At 50.9% G+C, this 19606-nt stretch overlaps 1 protein-coding gene and 1 non-coding gene across 7 annotated transcripts; both read right to left on the reverse strand.

Annotated features, from left to right (window-relative positions):
* Positions 1 to 3375: 3375 nt before the first annotated feature.
* Positions 3376 to 18521, reverse strand: PABPC4 (poly(A) binding protein cytoplasmic 4). 6 transcript variants are annotated; one of them, XM_040974272.1, is made up of 16 exons: positions 17472 to 18519; positions 14672 to 14865; positions 13492 to 13607; positions 12195 to 12334; positions 11792 to 11886; positions 10539 to 10676; positions 10254 to 10349; positions 7758 to 8030; positions 7424 to 7496; positions 7189 to 7260; positions 6568 to 6654; positions 6346 to 6473; positions 4784 to 4877; positions 4550 to 4680; positions 4345 to 4447; positions 3376 to 3688 (listed from the first exon to the last, which is right to left on the reverse strand). In XM_040974272.1, the coding sequence occupies exons 1-15, from the start codon at positions 17662 to 17664 to the stop codon at positions 4358 to 4360; spliced, it is 1920 nt and encodes a 639-aa protein (XP_040830206.1). In that variant the 5' UTR covers positions 17665 to 18519; the 3' UTR covers positions 3376 to 3688; positions 4345 to 4357. The 6 variants fall into 6 exon arrangements, with proteins under 6 accessions (XP_040830206.1, XP_040830204.1, XP_040830205.1 ...); XM_040974270.1 differs by having other exon boundaries at positions 7141 to 7260; XM_040974271.1 differs by having other exon boundaries at positions 7409 to 7496.
* On the reverse strand, positions 9880 to 10014 carry LOC121152432. Its single transcript, XR_005883270.1, has one exon. It is a non-coding gene; the product is annotated as a small nucleolar RNA SNORA55 (small nucleolar RNA).
* Positions 18522 to 19606: the final 1085 nt, after the last annotated feature.

Consider the following 19606-nt stretch of genomic DNA (forward strand, 5'->3'; position numbering starts at 1 on the left):
AGGGGCAGGTCACCAGGCCACTCTATAGACCTTACTCTCTGCTTTCGCGGCGTGGCCAGCTGCCCTCCACTCGAGATTGCATTGACACACCTGACTGTGCCCTCTGCACACGGATCAAGCCGACGGAAATACAAGACAGAGGGACAGGGCACAGGTGACAGTACTGTGCAGCCTGTGAGCCCAGATCACCCATGTGATAACCAGTCATGATGCAGAAGTTCACACCAAACTATTCACAATCCAAAAATCACTTCTAGTAAAGATTGGAATTTATAGAATAAAAGCATGGTAAGACGGAAGCAGTTTTCCCCAGTTGTAGGCAACCGCCTAGGTTGTACGATACAGGCAAGTGTTACACTGCTTGTGGGCATCCTGGGCCTGGTTATTATGTCGGGGCAGATGCTGACACGCCAGCAGACAGGGTCTGGGGGCCATACACAAGTGTATGTGGCCCTGGGTGAGTAGGCGAAGCCCCAGGCTGGCATGGCACACCTTGGGAAGACCAGGTTTGGGGATCTGCGCACTCACGGGCGTGGGGAGCTGGGAATTGCTCGAGGAAGGATATCTGGAGATGTGCAGGAGAGAGGACTGCTGAGAGGATGTGACAGGTGAGGAGTGACTTCTGGGACACTTCCACCAACTAGGCTACTGCGCTTGCAGGTAAATAAGGGAGCTGAAACTGGGTGGTTTGGAGGAGGGAATCCAGAACTTTCACAGTCAAACTAACATAGCTGCCCATGTGGGAGACCTAAGCGGAACTTGTTGGTATCAACCACTATCTACTGGCACACACGAAAGCCATAGATGGGGGCATGCCTGGCAAGGCTCAACCACAGTACCCTCCAGTATTAGGGCAGGGGGTGAATCGTGTTAGGCTAGGCCATGACACTAACCAGCATGCAAGAGAACCAGGTCTGGGAACAGATTCTGTGGGGGGTCGTGAACTCACCTTTGTTGGGACTGCCATACCAGCTGGTTTACTTGCGGGCTGGAGATGGTGATGTGCTGAACTAGGCCTGGCCATGGAACTCACCAACACTCATAGGTGCTGGGGTTGAGAACAAACTAGGTTGATCCAGGCTATAGCACCCACAGATGAACCCAAGAATCGGGTGTGGGGCATGCCAGACCACAACACCCACCAACACACACAAAAGTCAACAATCAGGGACAGACTGTGCCGAGTAGGGGCCTAACACCTGCTGGTGCATGTGAGATCTGGACATGAGGGTGGACCTGTTGGGGAAACTTGGTGGGCCATCATTCCTATGGGCACATGAGTCAGAGCTAGTTGTTGGTCAGGCTGGGCAGGGCTGCTTCACTTGGTGGCAGGTGTGTGAGTTGGCTCTGGGCTGGGGGGCAGACCAGGCAGGGCCAGGCCAAACCTTAGCACACAGCCATGCTCAGGGCAGGCCATGCTGCGCCAGACTATCACATCTACTAGTTTGCATGAAAGCTGGAGATAGGGGCAGACTGGGCAGGGCTAGGCTGTAGCATCCACCAGCAAGCTGGGTGCAAGAGTTGGGACAGCCAGGCCAAACTATAGCATCCAATGGCAAAGACCAAGACAGGAGATGGGCTATGCCAGGCTGGACAACCACTGGCATGCACAAGATCTGTGACTGGGAGCAGGCCTGGTTGGGGAGTTAAAGGGACGCCCAGGCTGGACTACATTCCCACTGGTGCTTGCGTGAGCTGGAATGGGGGCGGTAAACTGGGCTGAACATGGCAGCACTATCCTTCAGCATGAGTGTAGACTGGATCAGGGTGTGCTGGACTAGGCTAAATTCCAGTACTCTGGTGTTTACAATAGCCAGAATGGATGTAAGGCAGGCTGGACTAGGTCTCAGCACCCACTGAAGCACATATGAGTGCCAAGCCTGAGGGTGGGCCAGGTAGGGTTGGATGGTAGCACCCAATAGTAAAGTCGGAATGAGTGTGGGTTGATTGGGCAAGGCTGCTGTACCACCCCAGGACAGGAGATGGGCCAAGCTGGGTTGGGTCAAGAACCTACTGGTGTGTGCAAGATCTGTGACTGGGAGGTGACCTGATAGAGGAGCTTGGAGAACTCCTGTCAGGACACAATCCTTGTATAGAACACAAGCACCAAGGCTGGGAGCAGCCCAGACCAGGTCAGGTTACAGTATCTGCCAGCATATGTGTTGGTCATGTCTAGAGGTGAGCCAGGCTGGGCCTGTTCATAGCACACACTGGCAAATGTGAGGACCAGGACGAGGTACAGGATAGGCCAGGATGGACTGCACCACCAGCCAGTTCACATTAGTGTTGGTAGTAGGGGCTATCCAGGCTGGGCTAGGCTGCAGCACTCACCAGCTTGAGCTGGAACTAGGGGCAAGCCCTGTCGAGTTAGACTGCAGAAGCACCTGGAAAGTACAAGATCCAGGTCTGAAGTGTGCCTAAAAGGGAAACTGGACACCTCTCTGATGGGCTGCAACTCCTCCTGGTGAACATGAGCAGGGTTAGGGGAAAGACATTAGAGGCAAGACTGGCTGGATAGGCAGTAGCATACACTGGCATTGAGTGTGGGCTGCAAAGTGCGGCTAATTAAGCCAAGTTAAGCTCCAGTGCCCATTGATGTGCACGAGAGCCGACTGGGACCCAGGACAGACTGGACCAATCTGTTGCATATACCACCAGGGCTGGGGATAGGCCTGGTGGGCCTTACATTGGTGTGTATGAAGGCTGAGTGTGTTGTAGGCAGGGTGCGGGCTGGGTTGCAGCATCCACTGCTTTGTGAGCTGGGGCTGGGGACTGAACTGACCAGGTGATTTTAACCATTAATGTGCGTATATCTGGTGTGGTGATGGACTAGACTCTGCATTGGCTGGCACACATAGTAGTCAGGTCCGGGGGGTGCAGCTCTCTGGCCAGGTTTCTTTGGGGACTCCCCGCCAACTGGACCACTACACTCCAACCATGGTGAAAAAGCAGAGATTTTCTGCAGCCATGGAGGACATGATAACCAGTTCACTGAGGCAGAGGAAATGTAATGTCATGGAAAGCAAAACAAACTGAACAGCTCTGTTTGCCAAGTTTGGCAGTGAGTATATCTGGATGAATGTGGACCGTCAGCAATTGGCCCTTGTAAACAACAAAATCCACAGCATCTCAGATCAAAGCCATTCTAGCAGTATCCTTGTAACATGCTCCATACCAGGGGACCTTGGATGACATCACGTGGCAGCCCCTCACTCCTGGCTGCTGAGTGGTCCTCTCTCCTCCCCCGGCTTTCCCCAGATACTGGAAGATTATCTCATCTACCCTCCCCACCCCTCAAGCCTAACTGATGGTCCACGTGTCTACATCCTTCTCAACCATGTTATCATCAAAAATAATTTAAAAAGATGGAGGCAGTTTTATGGAGATTTTTCTTTATTGAGAAACATAAGACCTGGGTACATCAAATAAATTCAATTTCCAGGGTAGGAGAAAAAAATCAAAACCCACAATAGAAAAAAAAGTTCACACTATCTGGGTCAAAGCAGAACCCAGAGAATAGAGTCATATAATCGAAAAATTCTAGGTGCTTCATTAATTGACCTTTTGATACAAAATGACCTATTAAATTTGTAATTTGTGGTTCTTGGTGTTGAGGTCCATAGGACAAGCTACGAAGTCTTCAAACCTTGAGCTGAACTCCACAAGGGGTTATTTGGCTTTTTGAATCCTGAAAAGAAAAACACCAACAAATGAACACATAAAGGAATTCTCACCAAGGCCCTGTGCTAGGCAGTCAGCTGGAACATGGCAGGTCGCCAGCATAGCTACCCCCAGCTCACGATCCTCAGTGACAGAGCCTCACCTGGAGGGCCGGCATTCCCCTGACCAACCTCCACACAAATCGCAAAGATGACACAGAAATGAAGTTTTGGGTTCTGGTTAAGCAGACTCCTTATGTGCCCACTATTTCAGATCAACAAGTGACCAGAGCTCTTTTTAATTTGTAACTTTGTACTCTGTCCACACCAACTCGCCCAGAAACAGCTTTTAAGTTATCAATACTGCCTATCAAATAAGCTCTAATACTGCCTCTACATTTTTTTTTTTACTAAGATGTTCACAAACCAAAAGATACTGCAGGCCCGGTTCTAATCCTGGCAGCCCCACTTCCCATCCAGCTCCAGCTTTATGGCCTGGAAAAGCAGTTGAGGACTGCCAAAGCCTTGGGACCCTGCACCCCCATGGGAGACCCAGAAGAGGCTCCTGGCTTCAGATTACGGCCACTTGGGGAGTGAATCACTGGACAGAGCTCTTCCTCTCTGTATGACTTTCCAAATAAACAGATAAATAAACTACTGCAGAAAAATCAAATAGCCAACATACGGTTTTTCCATGTCTAAGAGGTAGCAGCAGCGACAGCGCCCACCTTCTGGGCAGCTTCTTTCTTGGCATGATGAGCCTGCAGAACTGCCACAGCTTCATCCACCTGTGAGAAATCCCCAGGCGGACAGTAAAGTAAGGCTCAGGTGAGTCACCCTACCCCTCCCTGGTTCCTGGGTCGAGCCCACTTGGGCTGAGGACCACTCACCTTGGAGCGGAGGGACTCCGGGGACTCCAGCATGTGCAGCAGCTCCGAGTTGTCGATCTCCAGCAGCATCCCTGTGATCTTTCCGGCCAGGTTTGCGTGCATCGTTTGGATGAGGGGGAACAATCGTTCTCCTGGGGGTGGGATGATGCATGAGGAATCAAATGGAAGCTCAGGAAAGGCTAGGCGCTGCTGGCCCGGCCAGCCACCCTTCTCCGTAAGCACCTGGCCACTCACCCAGCATCTGCTTCTGCTCCTGGGGGGGTGCTGCGGCCAGCATGGAGGCGGTCAGAGGCTCCTGGCCCTGCACGTGGACAGCGGGCTGGGGGGCCTGGGAACCGGGAGATGCAACAGTTAGAACCAAGAAGCCATTTGCTGGTGGGGGAGGGTGTTGAGAAACTAATTTCAGTCCTTGGAAGATTAAGTGATGCAGGGAGGAAAAGTACTTAACACATGACCAACGAAGAGGACACGCTGTCAGAGGAAAAGCCCTTCCAAGTCAGATCAGCCATTTTCTGACATTTCATTCAACTCATCCTAAGTTACTCATGAGCTTAAATCCTTGCTATATAAATAAAGCTGCAGCCAACATCTGTGTGTGGCCTTCCCCCTGAAAATGAGTGTTTCTTTACGACGACTTAGAGTATTGCCACCTTTCCTGCTGAGGTGGGCCGAGGTGTAAAGCCAGTGTCAGTCACAGCCCTAAAAGGAGAACTTCGCGGGCAGAGTGTGTGTCCCACAGCATTAAGTTCTGGGAAATCCTGCCTTGGACAGTGAGGGCAGCTGGAGGGTTAATTAAGAAGCCTCCTGCCCACTAAGCAGCCAACCAACATGAAGGCTGACAATGGCACTGCCACAGCAAACTGGCTGCTTCTTGATTTACCTTGAGAAGCACAGATCCGGTGAGGGCACAGCAGCAAACCCCTTGTGAGCTCTGTGCTGCCTCTTTCCTGCCTTCATGTCTCCAACCATCTCAGAGCAGGAAGTGCCCACTGCCCTCAGGAGAATTTAATAATGGCCATCAGAATCTTTTCCAGTCCCTTCAGACCTAAAGGCGGGGACATAGGACATGACAACCCACCATAGAACACTTAATTTGTAAGAATCAAAGGGGGCTGGGCCTGGTGGCATGGCCTAGGGGCTGAAGTCGTCGCCTTGAATACTTCATATGAGTGCCAGTTCTAATCCCGGCAGCTCTACTTCCCAGCAAGCTCCCTGCTTGTGGCCTGGGAAAGCAGTCGAGGACGGCCCAATACTTTGGGATCCTGTACCCATGTGGGAGACCTGGAGGAAGTTCCTGGCTCCTGGCTCTGGGTCAGCACAGCACTGGCCTTTGCGCTCACTTGAGGAGTGAGTCATCGGATGGAAGATCTTCCTCTCTCTCCTCTTCTCTGTATATCTGTCTTTGTAACTTAGTAATGAAATAAAATAAATCTTTAAAAAAAGAATCAAAGGGGGCTGGCAGATAGTTAAGCTCCCACCTACAATATCAGCATCCTATGTAGATTGCTAGCTCATGTTCCATTCATATCCAATTGTTCCAATTTTGATCCAGCTCCCTGCTAACGTGCCTAGGAATAAAGCAGGATGGCCCAAGTGCCTGGGACCTGAAACAAGTGTGGGGTACTTAGAAGAAAGTAATGGCTCCTGGCTTTGGCCCAGCCCAGCTGTTTAAAGCCATTCAGTGAATGAACCAGCAGATAAAGGTCTATCTCCCCTCTTAAAGAAGTCTTTGTTAAAAAAAATAGTAAGTCAACGTTCAGCACCTTTTACGTCAAGTGGTTATGATGTGACATTACCTGCAGAGGCTGTATGCCAGGGTGAGGGCTGCGGACAGCGGACGCATATTTGTATGGTGCGACCGCCCTAGGGGCAGCGGTAGCAACAGCAGCACGAGGTGCTAGGTTTTGCACAGCTGCAGGAACACCTTGGGGAAGGAACAAACACAATTAAAGCCCATCAGTATGGACATAGACCCTTCAAATCCCATCTTTCCCCCTTCTGTGTACACCCAATACCACCTCCAGACTGGCAGCTGTCAGTCAGCCCTTGCTGGGCGGCACCAGCCCCACCAAAGTCCATAGCCAAGCGGTCCGGGCACTCAGACCCTACAACAGACCAGCAAACGCACATCAGTGTTGGCAGCACATGTCCAACTGGCCACGCCCCACGGAAGGAGAAATTCCAACGCATGTTCACACAACATCACACTCAAGGGGCCTCTGCTCCTACTAGAAGGGGCCAAAGGGTAACACAACTCTTCGAGTTGCACATTTTAGAGAACAGGACATAATCTCTTAAGAGTTTCCTTACACTTCCCACCCCACCCAAGAACAAGCTGCCTCTGTAGTCATCCAGCTAGCAACTTTCAACAGTTAGCCTTTGTCACACGATCACTGACAAGCAAAGCCATGTTAAAACAAAGCAGCACAAGTAAAATTTGCTGTTGCTCCTGCGCAACTGAAGTACCTACTGAAACACACAACGAAGATTGCAGAAACCGGACAGTCAAGCCCGAACTGACTAAACTTGGGCAGAGCCTGCGTATCCTAACCCTCCTCCCGGGCCACGCTGCTAACGGCCAGTGTGCTCACCGACTCTCTGAGTGGTAGTAGGGAGGCCACGAGAGGCCGGAGCATTACCAGTTGGAGCCAGATGGCGAAGAGTTGGACGAGGCCCAGCCTGGCGTATAGCACTTGGCATTCCTTGGAAGCCTGGAAAAGGAAAAAAAAAAAAAAAACCTGTATCACTGGCAAGCAACATAGACCAGAATCTAGGCCAACACTTCAGACAACAAGCAGAAAAGGCAGGGGCCAGGACAGGTGTAGCCTGGTAACCAAAGCCCTTCCCACCACGACCTACCTTGAGGTCTCCCACCTTGCTGCCAGCGTGGATTAGGCCTCATCTGTGCTAACTGGTTAGGGGTGTAATAAGGAGGTCTTCCCTGAGCCTGTAAGAAAGAAAGAACAGTACTCAAGCACTTTTACCCTAAGGACCTGAAAGCACCTACAGTTTTTCATTTCACTATCTACCCCCAGGGTTACCTAGAGCAGAGGTATCTGTGTATCTGTTAGTAAGCCCTTCCTTCATTTCCCTTGCAGGGTCTTTTAGTTTAGAATTCCATTACCCCATGATCCCTCTTCCCAGTCATGACAGAACACACTACCAGCTGTCACTAGGCAGATCTGAGATGGACAGACAGCAGACCCACCTGTGGAACTGCTGGCACAAAATAGCCACCAGCTGCAGGCTGGAACTGATTTAAGATGGCATTGGCGGGCAGTGCTCTCATTCCAGCCACACGCTGCATGTACTGATTGGTCAGATGGGCCTTTCTCTCTTCCTTTCTCTGGGCCAGGGCAACGTACAGTGGCTTGGAACCCACGATGCGTCCATTCATCTCAGTGACTGCTTTGGTAGCCTCTTCAGGAGATGAGAAGCAAACAAAGCCAAACCCTTTGCTTCTTCCATCCTCCAGCATCACCTACATAACAAGACGAGCCTCTTAAGAAAAAGGTGTTAGGGTTGGAGAGAAGGCTGAAAAAGAAACCCACAAGCCCTGGAAATCTAAAAAAAAAAAAAAAAGAAAAAGCAAAGAAACCCAAACACACACCTGGGTCATCATCTAAGGTACCTACACTATTTTCAGGCCCACAAGGACTACTATAGTTCTCAAACCCTGTGACATAACTAAGGAGATACAATCCTGACATGTTTCCTGACATCCAAAACCAAGCCACAAACAGCAGATCCCAGTATCTGCGAGGAATAGGAGCAAGTTGTTCGTAGGAACTTATCCTCCCCAAGATCTCAGTCCACCAGCTTGGCACAGTTAGGCTAATACTTTTGAAATAACCACACATGGGCAGTCACACAACCTTAGGTCACCAATGACTGCCACCATGAATGCAATGAGAATAAAGACAAGCTGGGCAACAGGCAGCCCAGACTAACTCTAGCTACCAGCCCAAGCTATAGTTCCATGAGATTCCCCAGGAACAGTCAAGAGCCACAAGTCCACTAGTCCAGGCAATCTTTTCCAGGTAAAGTTAGTTATTTACTAACTTTCTTTTTTTTCACCCCACATAGTATGTACTGCTTTCCCTGGTGACTGTTTTTCACCCTTAGTCCACGACCTAGAGAGCTTCCTGAAGAGGCAACTGTGCAGAAAATTACTGCTTAACCCAACACCCTCTCAATGAGGTAGATAAGACCACCCACAAAGTGCTGAAGATTGCTTCAGCTATCTTTTTTTTTTAAGATCTATTTATTTTTATTGCAAAGTCAAATATGAAGAGGAGAGACAGGAAGATCTTCCGTCTGATGGTTCACTCCCCAAGTGAGCGCAACGGCTGGAGCTGTGCCAATCTGAAGCCAGGAGCCAGGAGCTCTTCCAGGTCTCCCAAACGGGTGCAGGGTCTCACGGCTTGGGCCGTCCTCGACTGCTTTGCCAGGCCACAAGCAGGGAGCTGGATGGAAGCAGGGCTGCTGGGATTAGAACCGGGGCCCATATGGGATCCTGACGCGTGCAAGGTGAAGACTTTAACCACTACGCCATCACGCCGGGCCTCGCTTTAGCTATCTTATGAAGGTTAACTTGTCTACCGTGCAGATAAAAACAAGGAGAAATTGTCCTCATGTCCTCACATCCTACAACATCCTGCGCAGTTGCTGTGACATGCTTAGGGCTAGAGCAGGCCAAGACCTTTCCAGCATCCTCCTCCTTTCCTATCACACAAAGTCCTTGTGGCATCACTGCAACTGTCAAGAAGCCGCCAAAGCTGAGAACTTTCAAATGTCAGTCCACCACATCCTTGAAATGTCAAGGACTTGCAACACATTCCTAATTTTTAAAATGAGGTTCATGGGGCTGGTGAGAGGGCCCAACTAGTTAATTCTCCTCCAGCAAGTAAGTGCCAGCATCCCACATAGGCTCCAGGTCAAGTTCCAGCTGCTCCACTTACAATCCAGCTCCCCACTTATATGGCCTTGGGAAAGCAACGTAGGATGGCCCAAAACCTTGGGACTCTGCACCCATGTGGGAGACCCAGAAGAAGCTCCTGGCTCCTGATTGGCTCAGCTTGTTGCTATGGCCATTTGGGGAGTGAACCAGCAGATGAAGATCTGCTCTTCCTCTGTAAATCTGTCTTTCAATGAGGTTCATACTTATCCACCCTAACTCAGCCGATGTGATTGTCAGAAAATGAAGCAAATGATACAAAAACATGAAAAAGTAAACTGCCTGTCCCCTTTTCCTTCACCTTAGTAAAACCAAGAGAAGAGCTGCCAACTTCAGCTCCACAATCTTCAGCATCTTCTTCCTCCAAGATGAGAAATGTCGCAGAGTTGTAGGGACAGGTTCCAAGATGAATGGAAAACAACCTGTCTGGATTTACTCTGCTCACACTATGGCACCGTGCGTCCCCACACCAGCACAGAACAGCAGGAAATGGGAAAGATTCAGGTGCTTGCTCAGCAGGGTTGGCAGGGAGGGACTGGGCCACACCTCTGCCTCCTCCAGTGCTCAGGAGGTTGTAACAGGAGCCTAAGTATATATCATTCTCTAGACAGAATTAAAGGCAAGGAAGAATTTTCTAGAATAGTGACTTTATGAAAAGAACCATTTAGCTCCTTCAATGAAATAAAATCTCATTCTGCAGCGGAGTACTACTGCTCTCACTCCCCAAGCCCCCGTGAATTAAAATACCTTTGCACTGGTGATTGACCCGAAAGGAGAAAATTCTTTCCGTAACTTCTCATCATCAATAGTGTCATCCAAGTTCTTAATATAGAGGTTTACACCCTAAAGGAGAAGCACTATCATTAATTGCACTATTAACCACATCAATTTCCCAAGAAAATGTTCCCCAAAATGAGGTTACCCACAGCAGTAATAGCAACATCCATGGAAGCTACAGAAATGGAAATTCTTGGGGCTGCCACCTGTGATACCCTCATCCCCTATCAGCATGTTGGTTCTAATCCGCTTTACCTGGTATCGACTAATTCGCTCCTGTTTCAGCTGTTCGAATTTCCGTTTTAATTCGGCCTGCCGTTCTACTTTCTTCTGTGCACGGCCTACAAAAATGACTTTCCCGCCAATTTCTTTTCCATTCATCTCTTCCACGGCCTAGAAATAGACATTAAGTTGTAGGTGGGACCAGTGCTATGTTGTAGACCCACATGGATGCTGGTTCAAGTCCTGGCTGCTCTACTTGTTTTTTTTTAAAGATTTATTTTTACTGGAAAGGCAGATATACAGAAGAGGATCTTCTGTCTGATGGTTCACTCCTCAAATGGCCACAAACAGCTGGATCTGAGATTCTGCCAGGTCTCCCAGGTGTGGGTGCAGGGTCCCAAAGCTTTGGGCTGTCCTCCACTGCTTTCCCAGGCCATAAGCAGGGAGCTGGATGGGAAGTGGGGCTGCCAGGATTAGAACCAGTGTGTTCAAGGCGAGTTTAGCCACTATGTTATTGTGCCAGGCACGCTGCTCTACTTCTGATCCAACTCCCTGCTAGTGTCAGGCATTGGACACCTGCACCCACATGCAAGAACTAGAAGAAATCTGTCCCTGGCTTCAGACCAGTCCAGCTCAGTCACCGTGGCCATTTGGAGAGTGACTAGCTAGCTAACAGCAGATATTTCTGTCTCCCTCTAGATCTGCTGTTTAAATAAATAAATCTTAAAAAAAATTTAATAGATACTTGTCTAGATAATATAAAAGGGGAAAACACTCAGCATTTATGTAAACATGGTGGCAAGGCTGTCATTAAGCTTCAAGCTCATTAGGGGGTCTGGCACAAGCAGCTGTTTTACTGTCTATCCGTCAGCTCGGTCCATCACACCTGTAACTAGAACACACCTCTTGCTTCCCCTTTTAACAGAAGGCAGCTGAGGTGACACCCTGGTGCCAAGTGCTCTGTGAACAATCTATGACATATTCACTGAATGAACTCCCTGAGGAAGATGACTTGAGTACAGTTAACAGTAGATTCCCTCCCAGATGTCTAGAGCATTCTTTTTTTTTTAACTTATCCAAAATTTCTTCTAATTTTTATATAATCTTACATAGTTGATTAGGGTACAAATAGTCAAGGGCTACAGGAGAGTGGATAATACAATTGTTTCCACACTAATATCATTTTCCCTTGTATCGGGAGAAACCCCACCCAGCCCCCATGCACCACCCTCTCCCTACTCTGGAGCCACCGCCTATAAACGTTCCCCAACCCTCCCAGTACTCACCTTATTGGCATCTTCATGCTTCTCATAGCTCACAAAACCAAAGCCTTTGGACTTCCCAGTGGGATCCCTCATCACCTTCACACTGAGCGTTTTACCTGTTACCAAAGGAGAGAACTGCTAGTAACACCATCTTTACCAAAGCTAGCAGGAAAAAGCTTCTCCATAGGATTGCTCTGGATGGCAGTCTAGCTGACCCACACAAACCCTTCAACCTCACTCAGGTACTAGGCTTGACCTTCAAACCGGGACCAAGCAGCTGAGACAGCCTTTGGTGGAGGAGGTAGGTCTATCTGGCCTGTGACCTTGGTCAGCCATTTCTGGGTCTGATTGCCCTGATCCTTATATAAAAATAGATCATTCAGACTGTGAAAGGGGACATGTGGGCCGAAGCCCTTCAACTTACCAAACTGACTAAACAGATCTTTCAGACTCTCATCATCCACCTCTTCCCCAAAGTTTTTGATATAAACATTAGTGAATTCCTTGGCTTTGGCTCCAAGTTCAGCTTCCCGCTCTTTGCGAGACTTAAACCTGCCTACAAACCTAGAAAGAGACCAGGGAAAATAGTCATTACCCAAGGGAACAAAACTGACTTCCAGGGACCCACAGCAATTACAGGTTAAATGCTGACAGGAGAGGTTAAAACATGTAAGGTCCCATCCACCACCAAGAGTAAGCTCAAGAGACAACCAAGTCCCCAGCGGAAAGAGAAAGTGGCAGGACTATCCTTTAAGAACCAATCCCAGGCTCCTGGCTCAGACCAGGGTCACTCCTACCACATCACACTGCCTTCATGAAGAAGCCTGATGGCCATGTTTTTAAAATGTTCATTTCTGTGCATCTATGTAAATGCATAGAAAAGGTCTGGAAGGATACAAACCAAACTGTTAACAGTGAGTGGTTAGTACTAGTAGTGACGAGGCACCCTTTGCTTGGGTACTTCATTTCATCCTGGTCCATACACTGAACACTTCCACACTTTTTCTTTCACGGGGCAGACATCAGAAATGCACCCTTTCTCCGTTCTGCCCAACACCAAGAACACACATGATCTGGGGTTGCACCATCTCTCCCCCACAGCGCTTTGCTAAGCTCCTGCTCTCTCCATTGCACTTCACAACCACACCAAAGCAACAAGGTCTGTTAGGAGACGTGTCTGCGACAACAGGATGGGATTGCTTTCATTATACCAAATCAAGTATTATAGTGGAGCCAGCCTTGTTTTGGAGATCACTCAGTCACGTTAGAAAATGGAGGGACTGGAGGGACAATTTGAAATCCATCACTAGCAAGAGACCCATGGACAGACCTGAGTCACAAGAAGGCCAAGGTCACATGGCTAGTGTATAGCTCCTGGTCAGCTCAGGGCCCTCTCCACTCTGCTGCTGGCCAAGACCCCTGCTCGGAGTGGGCATAGAGCTGCCTTCCCGTCAGCCCCAGTTGCTCACAGAACCCACAGATGGATGCCTTTAAGGGAGGCAGCAGGCAGGCCACGGCATGGGCAGAAAAGCCCACCTTGGCGAGTCAAAAGGGCTGCCACAGCTCAGGCAGGGAGACTCACCAGCCCTGGAGTGGAGAGGTAGGAGCAGGCCACACTGGGCCGAGAGAACCAGTAGCCGCCTTGTGTGTGCCAGTTAAAACCGAGGTGGGGCCAACGGCTGGCTCATGCGATGGCTGTTGCTCCAGACTGGGACACTCACACTTTGCGGTCATTGAGGAGCATGCCGTTCATCTTCTCTATGGCCTTGTCGGCAGCCTCTTGCGTCTCAAAGTGGACAAAGGCATAACCCTTAGAGCCGTTCTCATCACACACCACCTGTCAAAGACAAGACAGACACTTAATACCTCTGGTCAGTCCGCAAAGTCCAAAACAACCAATCACACTCAGTGGGACTTCTCTAAAATGTTACTGCACCCTTGTCCGCCTGGTGAACAGCAGGGACCCAAATCAACACTCCAATGTGACACGCAGCACAGGAGTTTCACGTGCACAGGCTAACCCACAGCACATCACTGGGCACTGTGTAAACACTCCATTTACATCAGGCTATTTCTGTTCTCACCTGGTACGTATGGGTACAAACTACAGTACTGTGGAAAGACAAGCCATTTTTTAGCCCACAATGGAATTTCAGTCTAATGAAATGAGACTACCATCATGCAAGTTCTGCAAAGTGTTCCAACATGTGGGTAAGAGGCTGAATTTACATAAGTCACATTTTAAAAAACCGATCTTGATTTGCAACACAGAAAGAAGGTGCTAACAAAGCTCCTTAGAGGGCCTGGCTCAGCAGCCAGAGTGGCTCAAGTCCTCACCTAGGATCCCATATGGCGCCAGTTCTAATCCTGGCGGCCCCATTCCCTTCCAGTTCCCTGCTCGTGGCCTGGGAAAGCAGTCGAGGATGGCCCCCAAATCTTGGGACCCTGCACCTGCATGGGAAACCTGGAGGAGGCTCCTAGCTTCAGATTAGCTCATTGTGGCCATTGTGGCTACTTGAGGATCGAATCACTGGATGAAAGATCTTCTGTATATATGACTTTCCAGTAAAATAAATATATGTATACACACACACACATATCTAGCTTCCTAGAGCCAGAGGTGCATCTCTGGCCCCTCCCCAGTGTCTCTGGTCTTGAGGTTTCCAAAGCTGGAAAGCGGGGAAGGCATTTCAAGAGAGAAGAGCAGGTAAGCTACGAGAAAACCTGCTGGAATGCTGGGTTTGAGCCCTCAGATGACCTACAGGAACCAATATGATTCCATTTCCACATCTACAAAATCTCCACGTCCTGTTGCCCCCAGTTCCAAGGCAGTCCTCACGTGGCAATTCCTGTTTCAAGATTCAGCAACTACTGTATTAAAACTATTCACTCAGTATTTACCTTACAGGATAGGATGTTTCCAAAAGCAGAAAACGTGTCATAAAGTGCTTTGTTATCTATAGATTTGTCCAGGTTCTTGATGAAGACATTCCCCACGCCAGACTTTCTCAGAGAGGGATCCCTCTGCGACCACATGATGCGGATTGGCTTTCCCTTAATCACATCAAAGTTCATGGTATCCAAGGCCCGCTCGGCTGTGGGAGAGAAGCAGAAAACATTAGCCTCTGGCTAAGTGGCCACCATTCCCAGCCCAGGTCACCACAGGGTATCCGCCCCTCTGGCCTCACTGCAACAAAGTGAGTTCTGGCTCATCACTTCCCATGACCCTCTGGGTCTGTCTCTGTCCAGTGAAGAGGCAGGGCATGGCCTCCTGCACGGCACCAAGGTGCAATGAGGACCCTTTACCTGTGACTAAGCTACCACTCGCTGCGAGGCAGATAGACAGCTGACATGCTGCCTTGGTAAAGGAATACACTTGCAAATGGGGTGGCAAAGCTGTGCTGCCAGTGAGATCTCCCAGCAAAGTGTTATCGACAAGCTCTCATCTGCAGTCCTTCCAGAGACAAATGACAAAACCTGTGAGCAACTGATTGAAAAACTCAACTACCCCAGGATCAGGGACCCTAGTTTATTTGTACAAAAAGGCCTCTATCACTTAGCTGATACAACTGGTTGCACCCGGTAGGCAAGCTCCCTGCCTTATCAGAACAGGATGAAACAGCCACATCTTTCTGCTTTGGAAGACTGCAGATTGCTCCTGCACCCACCCAATGGCGTTCCCACTGGTCACCTGACTTCTATGGAATTCTGGGACTTCAACTGCCCTGGTGTCCAACTGCATTTCCCATCATCTCTGGATGCTTCCTCAGATCCCTGATGAAGCCTCAGTGCTAGCAGAGCCCAAAGGGTCTGAAGGGCCTAACGTATCCTTACCTGCCAAACTAGCAAACTGCACTGAGGCCTGATCTGGCAGCCGCGTGGCTTCACCTTATGAACACACAAGTGTTTTTTTTTTTTTTTTTAATCTTAGGAGGTTTATTCCAGCGAGGCAGGAAAGAGGGAGAGGGGGAGCAAGGAAGAAAAAGAGAGAGAGAGAGGGGGGGGGGGAACCGAGTGGGGCAGGAAAAGGGGAAGGGGGGGAAAGGGAGGTAAGAAGGAGGAGAGAGAGAGGAAGAGCAGGGGAGAGGAACCAAGGAGAGAGAGCAAGAGAGAGCCGAACACACAAGTGTTACCCAGAACCTCCCTCACGGGAGACAGACAGGGGCAGGGTCAGGGTCCAGGGAATCCACTCACTGCAAATGGGAACATCCTCTAATGTTGCCCTTTCACAAGTTCAGCTGCCAAGAGCACTTCTCATTCTGTTTCCAAAACACTCCCCCACTTAGTTGGCCAGGGAAAGAACAAAGGAAGAGATTAGACCAGGCCAGCCCAGGAGTGCACTGAGCACACATCAAGACCCCAACCCTTTCACTAACTGGCAAAAGGAACCCACTTCCACTCAGCTATTTCTAGACGGCGCTGCACAAGGCCTGCTGGCTTAGCCCCACAAACCTGGCTGCACTTATTTATAGCACAGGTATGTGCTGGCAGACACACTGACCAACAGCTTCTACCATCTTGAAGTGACAGGGATTTTGTCCACAAGAGTCAAGAACACAGGTAGCAACAGCTAACAAGTTCACCCCCTTCCCAGTAAGGCCAGACCAGTCTGTTAGCTCTGTGTACCTGTGGCCTGAGCCTCAGCTCAGCAGAGGGCATGCTGCACAAACAGGACCAACATCAAGCCCAATGCTGCACTTTTAGGAAGAAACAACATTCTCCGCCCCATGGACGCCGAACAGAGAGGGGACAAAAATAGGGGCCTGCAGGGCCCTGGCCAGGACGGCTGGCCTCCTCCAGGAACGGTCTCTGCAGTTGTTCCTGCTCCTTGGGAGTCACGTGCAGCCCCTGATTAGGTTTCCTGTGGGCTCACCCCTGCACGCCTGCTGCATACCTCTCGCCCTGCTAGGGCCACAATCTGGGGTGACAGAGCCACTGTACCTTGAACCCCACACCGTCTGCACCAACCTTGGGCAGTTCCTTTTCCTTCTCGGGGGTCCCACTGTCCTTTCCGTGTCAAGAAGTAAAATGCAGTGCGAGAAGTGAAAGGCCCTGCTCCTAGGAGAGGCCTACCTGCCACCAGCCCAGTCATCTGGAAGCGACTCGTTTTCCTAGACTACCTGCACATTGTTCTCCACTGCCAGTGGCACACACGGCCCCAGGGAGCTGGCAAGGCCCGTGCAGCTCCCTGGGAGAGCTGGGTGCCCAGAACTGTTCCCCCACCCCACCCCCGCCTGCCCTGCTAGATCCCTTATCAGCCGGCAATCAAACAGGACTCTCAGTGGGGGGTGGGGAGGAGGAGCAGTCCCTTTGCAATCTGAAACTTTTGCAGGCAATTGTCTTCAATGGTACCTTCTTCTGGTTGGCAGGTCCCAGGGTAGCATTAACCCCTGCCCCTTCGCCAGGCCAGGAGCCTTAACAGCCCAGCACCGCAGGAGCAGACCCAAGGGAATGGCCGTCACCTCGGCCTGATCCTGTTCCAATCCCACCACCACCAATTAGGCCAAGGTCACCCAGTTAGCCAATTAAGTAGTGCGAGCCAGACTGAAACTTGGGGTAGGACCACATGCCCCACTGTGGCCTCTGTGGCCACCTGCTGTCGGCTGGCTCCCTCCCCCCTCCCCGGTCACAGACACACAGCCCTGCCTAGACCAGGACTCCTGGGGGGGAGGGTCCCCTGGGGGGAGGGGCTGGCACTCACCGTCGGCTGGCTGCTGGAAGTTCACGTAGGCATAACCCAGGGAGCGTCGGGTGATCATATCGCGACAGACCCGGATGGACAGCACAGGCCCCGCAGGGCTAAACTTTTCATACAGCATGGCCTCGGTGACGTCCGAGTGCAGGTCACCCACGTACAGGGAGGCCATGGGGTAGCTGCTGGCCGCAGCGTTCATCTCCCCGCCCCCCACCACCCCGAGCCCCGCCAGGAGGACTGCTTAAGAGGGACCCACCACAGGACCGAAGAAAAATAAATAAAGAGAAAGGGGGTGGGGGCTCCGCTCGGAGCCGTGGCCCCGCGCCGCTCACAGGTGGCACCGGGCACGGACAGGAGGCCGGGGTCTGAGGCTCACAGACCGAAACGCGAGTTCGAGGCCAGCCAAGCACAAGACAAAAGGCGCTCCAAAAAGAAAAAATATGGCCCTCACCCGGAGTTTCTAATTTTTAGCTGTCCCGGGTTGAGGTTCCAAATTAAACACGCTAAAATAATTTAAAAACAACAAAAAAAACCTTAAAACGACCAACCTCTTTTCTGTAGTGGGGAGAAAAAGAGATGAAAAAAAAAGAAAAATTCTTCCAAGAGGCAACCAGATGCTGCCCACGGCGGCCCGGGGACACGCGTTCCTCTATAAATACAGGCCCCGGGTTCCCGGCGGTTTAAGATTACAACAGCCAGGGACAGGGAAACCGAATCGTGGGTGCCGACTCGGGCAGGCGCGGGCGGCCGGCGAAGGGCAGCGCGGACACGTGGTGGCCGGCGGGGCCGGGGCCGGGGCTGCCACGCGGCGCGGGCGGGCGCTCACCACCGGGCCGACGGACCCACGGACGCCCCGGGCGGCAGGCCGGAAGCGCGCAACAAAAGTGACTTCCCCGCGGGTTCTCCGAAGACTCGCCTTTTCTTGTCCTCTCTTCCTTTAAGATTCTAAAGCGTTTTTCGGGTTTTTTTTTTTTTCCCCCTTATCTGTTCCCCCTTTTTTTTTCTTCTTCTTCTTCCGGCTGCTCAGCCCGACAGCGACGGAGGCGGCGGCGGCGACCCGGGGCGGAGAGAGGCGGCCGGGGGAGCCACCGCTCCATTTATACCCGCCCGCCCCGGGCGCTGCTGGTCGAAGGGCGCCTCGCGACCTGGGCGCAGCCGTGCCCGCCCACTCGGCCCGGGGGCCCGAGGCGGGGCGGCCGCGAGAGAGCGACCGGGGCGGCTGCGCGGCGCCACAGCGCCCCCTGGCGTGCGGAGGACCGCTCGGCTCGCGGCTCCAGGAGATGGCCGCGGGGCTAGGAGGGGACGTCTTGTGGATCCCATCAGTTGGGAGAGGAACCTGCGGGCTATTTAACCCACCCCACACGCCTTCTGTTTGGAAATCAACGGGATAGCTATTTGCAAAATCATAGGAGGTAATTCGAGTTATAAGGAAATAATAGCCCTGGGTCACTGGTACACAGCGGGAGAACCATGGATTACAGTAGGACCCGTGAGTGATGTGATGTTCTGGAAAGATTAACGGATTTTGTTAAAGTTTCAAAGAAGTAGGGCCTGGCGCGGTAGCGTAGCAGCTGAAGTCCTCCCCTTGAATGTGCCTGGATCCCATATGGACACCGGTTCGGATCTAGGCAGCCCCACTTCCCATCCAGCTCCCTGCCTGTGGCCTGGGGAGGACAGCCCAAAGCCTTGGGACCCTGCACCCATGAGGGAGACCGGGAAGAAGCTCCTGGCTTTAGATCAGCTCAGCCTGGTCATCACAGCCGCCTGGGGAGTGAACCAGCAGGGGGAATATCTTTCTATCTCCTTGTATCCCTGTAAATCTTCCTTTACAATAAAAATAAATAATAAAAGAAAGAAAAAATTCTCCAGACCATTGATCTTTAGAGAAATGCAAATCAAAACCACAACAAGCTAGCACCTCACTTCCTGTTAAAATGACTATTTCAAAAAAGATTTATTTATCTTTCCTGGAAAGGCAGATTTAGAGAGAGAAGGAGAGACGGAGAGAAAGATCTTTTGCCTGCTGGTTCATTCCTCCAGTGGCCACAGCAGCTGTAGTTTAGGTGATTCGAAGCCAGGAGCCAAGAGCTTCTTCCAAGTCTTTCACAAGGGTGCAGGGTCCCAAGGCTTTGGGATATTCT

Source organism: Ochotona curzoniae, unplaced genomic scaffold, assembly GCF_017591425.1.
Source record: "Ochotona curzoniae isolate NIBS_2020 unplaced genomic scaffold, NIBS_Ocur_1.0 contig_2404, whole genome shotgun sequence".
In the NCBI taxonomy this organism is placed as follows: domain Eukaryota; kingdom Metazoa; phylum Chordata; class Mammalia; order Lagomorpha; family Ochotonidae; genus Ochotona; species Ochotona curzoniae.